Genomic DNA, 10559 nt, shown 5'->3' with positions numbered 1-10559 from the left:
GAAGTCTTTTGGATGTAAAAGGAATTTATAACATCATAGAATTTAACTTCATACTTTACTCAAGATAGCCTTTCAAAAACCATCACTGCTGATAAAAACATTGACGTAATCTGGTTGGATTAGGATATTAATGCTGATTTGGTAACCATCTTCTAATTATCTTTTACCTTGGCTTACTCTGAACACGTATTGCATGTAAATTAAACTAGAAACAAGTTTAGTATACCGTAAAGACCAAATTGTCCTATTAAGGTGTTATTTGTTAAATACCGGTACACAGGAGTCACTGTTAAACTAGTGTCCGGTTCACTCAAAACCAATGTTCCCTCTAATATTGTTCATGCGTCTAGGTTGAATTTTTTTGTTGTGTGCAACGTAGATTTTCGCTGCACGAAGACCGTATCAGCTGTGCGTAATTACGCACGAGCGCACCTTAGAGGGAACGTTGCTCAAGACTAACACTGAAGCAGAACAGTGTTTATATTGTTTCAAGTTATGAGGAAAAGGTTTTCAGTACTTACTTTTATTGCGTCTTTCTTAAACGCCCCTTCCTTTCGTGATACAGCAGTGCCCTACGCGCTCCAAATGACAGTACACACGCACACACACGCACCTACACGGCAACCAAGCAGCGCTCTAATTGGTCGATCGTTGTCAGGCAACCAAGCACGGATCGATATGATTGGTTCTCTTCTGAAGATCAATTTCTCATACTCATGTGACGTCTCAGATTCCTTGTGTTTATTTGTCTTTTACTTTACTTCTGGACAGCAGTTCTTATTGATGAGCGAACTACTACTACTACTGTATTTGTCGTGTTATATTCAGAATTAGTCTTGGGTATTGTCAAGATTCTTCTGCCAAAATAAAATCGAATCCAATCGACGCAGGCCAATGCAGTGAAGGACATGTAATGCATCTTTACTAAACTTTCTATACAATTTGAACACAGAAAAAGCCCAGTCATCAATACCTTACATCAATAAGTCTACATTATTACAGATCTCAAGTGTTAGTGCGTATCGGTCAGATTCCACAAGCGTAGCAGATTTAGAAAATTCAAGGCAAACTAAATAATTTAGAAATGATATGTACACTGAAGGGAAGAGTTTTGCTCCAAAGTAGACCCATACTTAGGAAAATATACTATTCATTCATCAGCAAAGATGATAATAATCTTCATGTCACCTGGAAACGAACAATGTTAAAAGTCATCAGCATTGATCATTCTGTGCTTTTCCTCTTACTACATGCAGTACAGCCAGAAGTCTAATGTCAACATGTTTAAAATGAAGGAATCAGATGCCATTTATGGAGGCCATTGTGGGAGACTGATTTCTTTAAACAATTTAAATTATTTAATTGTTACATTAACATCTACCGGATTAATAGTTCAGTTTGACATTCAAATTCATGTACATACATTTTTTACACCACCAAGGAGGTTATGTTTTCGTCTGCATTCATCGTATCTGCACATTTAACTTAGATACACTTATTTTCACATTTTACAGATCTAGTCACTAACTGGCACTGGAACACCGTTGGGTGCCGATGTTCTGAGCAATGGGTCTTTCAGATCATTTCTCTTTGCCTCAAGCCACCATGTTGTCATGTCTCCCTTACCCTGTCAGATAAAGAAGAAAACGGTGAATGAGAGAGAAGAGTCATATTGCAAAGCATGTGTTCCTTTGAGCTTTAAATAAAGCCATTATTCCTTGGGGAGCAGAAGGCAGCAACTGAGGCCACCTATCTCTGGGACCCTTCGCCATAATGAGATTGGCACCATCCAAAAATGATTTTAGATTGCAATGTGAATAGTCCAGTAGCTGTGCAATACAAATATATATTTGAAAAAGAGAACAAAGACAAGACACACCCTGGATCATTTCCCTTGGAAGGAGGTTTTGAATTACTTGTGATCTTTTCACATCTCAGCTTCATACATTTTGTTTTTGTTTTCCCATTAAAAATGTAAAAAGTGGCACAGCAGCTTCCAAACGATTTTTATTCCTCACAGAAATCACTAATCTTGACTTTTCTTCCTTTAAAGTTTAAAAAAATAATAATTAAAGGACAAAAGTTAATACCAAAAAATCCTAAATGTCTACTTCCCTAATGCCCCTACTACTGTTAGGGACATTACAAAAAATGCTGATCTTTGCGTCCAAATGGATCTTCTCCAAAAGTCAATGGGTTCTTCCCAAGACTATATCCCATCCTTCCCCCCAAGTATTATAGAATCTGGTCAGTCATTTCTTTTTTTTTTTTTTGTAATCTTATTGACAACCCAACTGACTAACCAGATAACCAACAAACAAAAAGACAAATGGACATGTTGGAAAGCTGTACATGCTTCACCTTGGTGCATCTTGAAAAATGGTGATAACTAGAATTCAGGAGCTTCAATGTCAATGACTGTTCAGAAAGACATTTACACACACACACACACACCACATCAAACAAATATAACATTACCTTCACATTAAGTTTTCCTCTGCATGTTAGAACGTAACCTCTGAGTGTGAGAAGCAAGTCAGCTGTGGCGCCACTCACCTGGATCTTCAGAGCTACAGGCATACGTTGATTTAAAGACAAAGGACATTATATTACATGTTACATGAGCAATGGCTGTCTGAAAGTCATTGAAGTGTTGTTATCGCTTGGTATAAATCATCATTATGGATAATATCAAAAGTACAGCACCTCATAGTTAGTGCATGTAAGCCAGGTAAAACATGCAAGTACAAGCTGGTATTAGATCGGTAAGGCCTGGCTCCAATTACTTAAGCAGCAGAAGCAGTGTGTTTTGTAACTATGTCATTCACACAAAAATTATTATTATTATTTTTTAGAGGGTGACTTAAAGGTACACCCGTGAAACATGCAAGGCAACATGTGTTACTGTGTGTTATGATCTGCACCACAGTCTACCCTGTGCTGAACTATTATTTCTCTTGCTTAATGCAGTGGGCTAGGTGCTCTGATAAACACGCACAGACAGTCCTGTTTGGGACCAAAGCAGCAGTAAGACCACAGGTCAAAGGTAAACACTGAAAAAACTTTACATGATTAGAGAGCACAAAAAATGGGGTTACAGAAAAATGAAAGGTAAATTAATTTGATATTTTCTTAGATCAGCTGTTCCACTCATCAATTAAATGAGTTGCTGTGGTCTAACCCTTCATTACCTTCACTAGTTGATTCCATCCGAGATGCTGTGTTGACAGTGTCCCCAAACAGACAGTAGCGAGGCATTTTGGTGCCGACCACACCAGCAACAACGGGTCCTGGCAGTTATAGTAGAGAAACATCTTACGTTATAGAATTAGTTTTAGTTGCAAGTGTGAATAAAGCAGTCAAATTGAATAGCATGTCAAAAAATATAAGAAAAGACACTGCCTGTTTTCTCGGAAGTGACCAATCACAAATTGATCTGCAGCCTGGGAAAATTCCAGATACTATAATTCAGAACAATAAATAATAAAGGATCTTTGGAATTTTCATCACTGCAAGGGAATAAATTAAGGCATAGACATGCAACAAACATCAAAATGTAGCTAAGGCACTGAGGAATCAGAAATGTGTCATGTGAAAATCATCATGACCACAAAAATGGCTTACTACTGAACTAATAATGATGTGAATCCAATTTCTAAAGGCATATTTTCATTGTCAAGAAATCTAAGAATGTAGGCACAATTAATGCAGGACTTTATTTTTGTGTAAATCACAATATGGGGGCAAATGAGATTCTTGGCAGAGTGCATTTCTAGTGTGACAAATAATGCACAAATCTTTTACACTGGTTAGAATTTGCATTTATTAATCCAACCACTTGCTCTGCTGTTTTGTGCTATGGTGATGCAGGGCCACCAGTATGCTTGCTTGTAATGTACAGTATAAACTAATCCTGCAAGAGGACGCTTCACAGAATGCTAGTATGTTCACAGTTGAATGTGCTGCTAGTTTTACTATATGAACTGGTAAGTCGTCAGATCTTACATATGTTTTATTTTCTTTTAACAATTCTGAATGTGTATGTTGTGGATAATTGTAGATAACAATAGTAGATAATAGATAATAGTATTTATTTAGTGTTGCAGTCTTGTCCTCTTTTTTTTTAAAGCATAGATTATTATGTACACAAGAGTATTTACAAAACATGACTGAAATGCCAGATTATTTCAGAAGCGCTTGTTCCTATTGAGACACGATATATATACGATGAACGGTTGAGTAAGCTGATAATGTCCACAGTACCTGAGTGGATGCCAGCACGAATCTTCAGCTGTGTGTTAGGTTTGTGAGGGATCTTGAAAGTATGGCATACGCTGACCAGATCAAGAGCCATGCTGGCTATCTCTCCAGCATGATTGATGCCATTTTCTTGAGGGACCCCTGAGACGACCATGTCTGGAGGGTAAGGACATTATTCCATCAAAAGCAACAATGCAAGAACAAAAAGAGGGATGCGCTGAAATTCTATTTTATGAGTGTGAGAGCATTACTGCTTTGTCAGAACAGTTTTAAAATAAGTTTATTATCCTTACTCACAAGCATCACCTATTGTCTCCACTTTGTATACATCATAATTGTCAATAATGTCATCAAAGCTGGTGTAAAGCTGGTTGAGGAAGTCCACGACCTGGTAGGGAGTGCTGTCTCCAGACAACAGAGTAAAGCCAACAATGTCACTGTCAAAGAGGAGTAATATCGATTTAGTCATGTTTAGATCAGCAAATATGAATCATATTGTTGTTGTTTTTAAAAGCTCATTATATCTGAATTAGTAAATTAAATACATGGTCTCAAATAAAGCCATCCTTCAGACAACACACCTGAAGTAGACGGTGGCATTGGAAAAGCTCTGAGCCTCTGCTATCCGGCCTTGACGAAGGTCATCAGCTACTGGTTTGGGTAACATACCTAAACGATTTAATGTGGAAAGATGCATGCGTGAAACAGCTGCCTGCTCTCCTGTTGGTTCTCTTTTGAGCCATCTCTGGTGTGTGTATGCGTGTGTTCATTATAGTGACATGACTGTCACTGCTATTCATTGCCTATTTTTCCCATCTTTGCAATAATCAGTACATAATATAAAATGCCCATTCTTGGTCAATGAGTGTGTGCTCCATTCATACCACTAGATGACAGTAATCACACATGCTTTAGTGCTTTACATATACATCTGTAAGTAGACTTTATTCGTAGTAATGATGATTAACCAACATTAACTAGCCTGGAGCAGCTCACGCATGCCCATTGCAGGTTATAAAATGTGATTGTTACTCTTCATCAAACTGTTACGTAATGAATTAGAACTCCAGTCCTGTTTGTACAAAACACGTCACTGTTACCAGTCCAACATCATGAATACAGCTTCATTAAAGCATTCATTAGAACGAATTACAGTCGTTACAGTGATTTCACAGCATTGCAAACGGTTGTCAGACTTACTGTACAACAGCCGATCTGTCCTCTGTTTCTCCTGAAGCAGATCCTGTGTTCTTTCTGCAACTATGGACTCCAGATGTTTGCTGTACTTCTCCATCTGCAGTTAAAGAAACCTTTATCTGAAGCTCAAAAATGATTCATATGGTACATTTCTGTATTGTCAAAAAAATTTGTAACCTTAGGTTTTGTTCTAAAGATGTCATATAATAATTCTTGCACTATTCATAGTAGCATTAATCCCTATTACGTGTCTGGAATATCAGTGTCGATCTACGGTATTTGATCATATTTCAGTGGGATATTACCAGGTTCATCATCATGTCTACTGGGCTGACTTTGTGTGGGTTCATTTTGTCAAGCGTCTTCTTCACCTGGTCAAAGGTGGGCCTCATGGTGATGTTAGGAGACCAACACTTCTTAATGAGCTGCAGGAGAGAATAGAGAAAGTCCTCATAGCACAGTAATACGGCGGTCATATATCTAACATTTCTAGTTTTTCTTCTATTGCTCCTGCAGCCGTCGCACATACAGACCTCACAGTAGTCTCCTTGACTGGGGCAGTCAGTATCAGACTTTCCTGCTTTGACTTCAGGGAGGCAGGGCCGCCACATGAGATCGATCCTCATTCCCTCGGCCTGGTCCTGTCAGAGAGGACTGCCAGTTACAAATTGAAAATAAATCAAGGTCAAATTTTGTAATCATCATACTCACTGAAATGAGGTTAGAGCGAGTTGCAAGCTCGACCAGAATCATGGAATAGCTGACCGGAGAAGAGACATGATGTCATTTCCCATTTCACTTACTAAAAAATGAATGGTAGCACTTTTCATATGAATGAAAATATATGCGGGCTCAGCAGAATTCTAAATCTTTCATTAAACTTCATACCGCATAATAAGGCTACCGGTAACTGTTCCCACCTGTACACATCTGCTGATTGTGTCGTGTCGACGCTGTTTCCCAGCAGGACCTCTGGAGCACAGTATATACGATTTAAACAATTGAAGCCAGTCTCAAAATCCGCCTTCCTGTAGGCTGTGAGGCCATAATCTGAAGGCAAGCACAGAAAAGCATGGAGCAGAGAGATGCAAGATGTTGCATGTATGCATGCATGTATGCTACATGCCTGTTCATATTTGTGTGACTGTTTGGAAACTGAGCAGAACAGTGACAGGCTGCAGACTGAAGTTGTGTCTGAACATAATTGTTACCTGAGATTTTGCACACCCAGCGATCATCAATTACACAGTTTCTGGAGTGAAGTCTGCCATGAAACATCTTGTGCTGGTGGAGGTACGACATCCCACGGGCAATGTCGGTGGCAAAGGACAGTCTAGGACAAAAAACTCCCTTAGATATGATTCTAAGATTAAATAATCCATTTATAAATATGCTGCTCCAGACACCTGAAGCCCCAGTTTATGGGGATGTCGCCATTCAGAAGGACGTCAGACAGGCTTCCTTTGGGGCAGTACTCAGTAATGATGCTGACAGCAGGCACCTCAATGGAACCACCAATGAATTTGCATAGATTGGGATGGTCAAATTGTCTGAATGGAGAAAAACAGAAAAGAGACAACAGGTTTTAGGTGTAAGTAAAATGCTTCATTCTTCCTCATCAGCAGTGCTTTTCTCACCTCACTTCTTTCACCTCCTTCCTGATGGCTTTAGTGAGAGTGAAATGTTTCTTTTGGATGTGTTTCACTGCCACCGTCCTCCCGTCACTGCAACGCAACACAGATCATCAAGACAGACTTCATCATCTAAACGCAAAACATGGAAGAACTTCTCACATATTTTTAAAATGCAGAGGAACTCGTCCCGATACCGCATTAGAGTTGAATGAATCTCATTATAATGCTGAATGGTTCTCACTAGGCGCCTGGTTGGATGAAGCCTTGTTTAAATGAGGTGTTGACTCCGGTACACACAGTCACATCAGTGGTTTGACTGATGTCGCTGTTGCTCTTGCCACATTGCAGGCTGGAGGTGCTGCAAAGGCCCATGTTGCACAGTCCTGCAGACACCACAGATCCATGCCATAGAGGATCAATTAAGTGTTTTCAAGCTGAGGAGATAAACATGCCTGTAAGATGACCACAAATGGTCTTATTTATTATGGTGCAAAATAACTCTTAGCCTTGATCCACTGTTATAGATCAAGACTCATTCTTGTAAAAATCAAAGAGATTCAATCCTGAAGAACCCTAAAACTCTCATGTAAGTTTTCCATAGAAACATGAAGCATTGTACCAAATATGATGTTATTGTAGTTAATGATCCAGCTTTCATCCCAAAACATCCGCTGTTTCTGGTACTGGAGCCACTGCAAGACAGGAATTAATATCACGCATGACACACCTCTGTTCATGTGTGCGTGTGTGTGTGTGTGTGTGCCGCAGAGACTGACCACCATGGTTAGGATGAAGCTGCTGCTGAAGAGAGCGACTGGAAGCCCAATGGCCACTTTGATGGCAATGGACATCGGGCAGAAGCCACAGTCTGCAGGACAAGTCAGACAGCTCTCCTCCAGCTCACAGACGTCATCGCCACACACTGAAGCACAATATTATACACACACAAGGAAAATATCCACAAAATAAAGCACACTTCAACATCTGATCTGGATCCAACAAATATTCCAGATCTGGTGAAACACAATGTTTGAAATTGAATCTCATGAAAAATTCACTACTGCAAACAGAAATATTGTAGCTGAAACTGTTCTGATTAAGTTAGAGATCAAAACCGAATCTTTAAAGGTTATTGAATTATTGTATTTTAATAAATTAAAATTAAAAGTTAATTTTATTGAACAAATGTGAATCAATTATGTGATTTCAAACTCTAGTGGAATGTTATCATGTAAAATGAGACGATTGCTTATAGGAGGGAAGTTGAGCTGAGGGAGTTTAGTTCTCTCTGAGTAATGTCTCATTATTTCGCCAATCCTTTTTATTTGTTTATCTAAATATGCAAAGTAACTAGTGTCTACATTTTTATAGTAAAATGTGTTGAAGCAGAAATGCAAATTAAAGGAAAATCTAAATGCTGTAGAACAATAACTTAACATTATCAATAACAAAAGCACGACTGATTGATTTAGATTGTTATTTACAAAAAAAAAGACAATTACAGATAAAATAAAGGTATAGTATTTAGTCCAAATCCTGATGCAGACAAATGCCAGGCAGAAGGCCACTGTGGAAGGTGTAAATCTTTGACATTTGACCTTGCAGAGAGAGAATCTTAAGGGTGGCGTTGGATGCGGTTGTTTGTGTCTGAGGTTTGGGAGAGACTAGATCTCCACCACAGCTCCACTGTAGAGGCGGTCCTATCAACTTCAGTCTGACATTAAAATCTTATAAAATATCTCCTCAAGACAAGAAAGTCTTATCCAAGATTTTAAAATCATTGGGATACAAAGATTTTAATAAATGACTGAAATTGTACTTAACCTGTTGGATTTCCAATTAAGAAAGAGGAACTAAAAAAATAAAAATCATCTTTATTCCTCTTTATTATCATACTTGAAATATGTTTAATACTAACAGAATGGAAGTGATGGAGACAAAAGCATTAGTGGGCATACGTAAATGGCATGCTGGTAAATCTGAAGGAAGCAGTGCGGTACTGTGCAATAGTGCCACAGTGTAAAACATTTGTGGTTTGATAATGCTGATTATTCCAAAGGCAAAGACAACCTCTTAAAGAAGCTAGAAAAGAGCCCTCCAAGCATTAGCGGTATTGTTTATTGAGGCAAGTCCAAACTGATTAATAAAACTTGTTTTTTACCATTTTGGAGTCACTTTGGATAAAAGTAGATGATTACAGCATTCCTGACAGCACGGCAAAGAATTCAGCAAATCAGCAAAGGGAAACTTTAAGCGTGTTTCAAGACTGACCTTGAGCACTGACAACAAGTACTTTGGACTCCAGCGCTGCATGCATTTGTCCGATTTTGATATGAGCAATAATCGAGGTGACTCCCACATGACTTAGCACCACCTGTAGAAGAAAACAGTCAGATGGAAATGCTTTTGTAAGTCCTGTGATTAAAGAACAAAATTATGTTAGATCATTCACCAAAAAAATAAAATCGATGTAAGAGAAACAATGCAAAAAATTATTTAAAAGCATTTAACCGTAACATCAAATTGGATGTGTGCTTTAATAGAATAGATGGTTTTATTTACATACTTGTGTCTTTGTGTGATAACAATGTATGACATTGAATATTTGCAGATGGGCCATGACATTAGAATTTAAATAATATGACAACTAATAATAAATACATATTCTTTTTTTGTATTGGCTCACCTTGGAAGTCCAGTATTTCTGGGCCATTGTCCCTGCTTGGGATAAAGTGTGAGTCACTATTTTACCATCATCGGGAATCCAAGGGCCACAGATTCCTCGTTTCTGGAACAGATAAAATGAGCTCGAAAGGTTTTTATTCCAGAATGCATTGTTAAGACAGTTTATTGTTATTCATATATATATATATATGTTGTTTGATTATCAAACTTTTAATGATATACCAGATCGGACCGAACTTAAAGATTTGATCTATTTGTTTTCTGTAACAGGGGAGGGGAAGATGATGAAGATGTGTTGAAGTCGCTGCTGGGCACCCACCATTAAACCGAGAGGACAGGAGTGAATGTTGGCATGATACACACAGCAGTTCAGTTCATTGGCGCTGTTCCAGTTTGTCGGGCATTCGTGTTCATGGCAGAACCTCTTTGCTTCTGACCACTCACTAGAAGTAGACAAGGAGAAAAACAAGGGTGACATGTTACCATACAAACAGCAAAAATGTCAAACTATAAGAAAAGGAGGAATGTTCTGATCACATGAATGATAGGAAGTCATAAAGAGTGGACCCGGAAGATAACACACTGGTTTCAATCAAGAACAGCTGTGTTACAAAACTGTGTAAAGACATTTGAAAACATGCATCAAAAGGCTCCATGCAAACAAGATATCTGCTATTAAAACAGAAAAATGTACAAATGACACATGTTATGGTTTATTTCAACATCACTATTAGTAGTAGTAGCTATTACTTAATAGTAGCACATATTTGTGTGTGTATACCT

At 38.3% G+C, this 10559-nt stretch overlaps 1 protein-coding gene across 1 annotated transcript; it reads right to left on the bottom strand.

The window, feature by feature from the left end:
• Positions 1 to 1516: 1516 nt before the first annotated feature.
• LOC137917294 (atrial natriuretic peptide receptor 2-like) lies at positions 1517 to 10219 on the bottom strand (the record flags this gene model as incomplete). The annotated part of the gene is made up of 20 exons (XM_068760107.1): positions 1517 to 1627; positions 2479 to 2570; positions 3192 to 3290; positions 4264 to 4416; positions 4558 to 4697; positions 4842 to 4929; positions 5461 to 5554; positions 5763 to 5882; positions 5991 to 6092; positions 6169 to 6217; positions 6378 to 6507; positions 6669 to 6790; positions 6864 to 7007; positions 7095 to 7181; positions 7333 to 7474; positions 7711 to 7783; positions 7868 to 8013; positions 9363 to 9465; positions 9778 to 9879; positions 10096 to 10219. Coding segments are annotated over 20 exons (2221 nt in total), but the record flags the coding sequence as incomplete, so codon positions are not given.
• Between the last annotated feature and the right edge of the window lie 340 nt (positions 10220 to 10559).

This window comes from Brachionichthys hirsutus, unplaced genomic scaffold (assembly GCF_040956055.1).
Source record: "Brachionichthys hirsutus isolate HB-005 unplaced genomic scaffold, CSIRO-AGI_Bhir_v1 contig_1055, whole genome shotgun sequence".
Lineage (NCBI taxonomy): Eukaryota > Metazoa > Chordata > Actinopteri > Lophiiformes > Brachionichthyidae > Brachionichthys > Brachionichthys hirsutus.
Note: the sequence above shows the minus strand (reverse complement) of the source record. Positions and strands in the feature narration are given on the sequence as shown.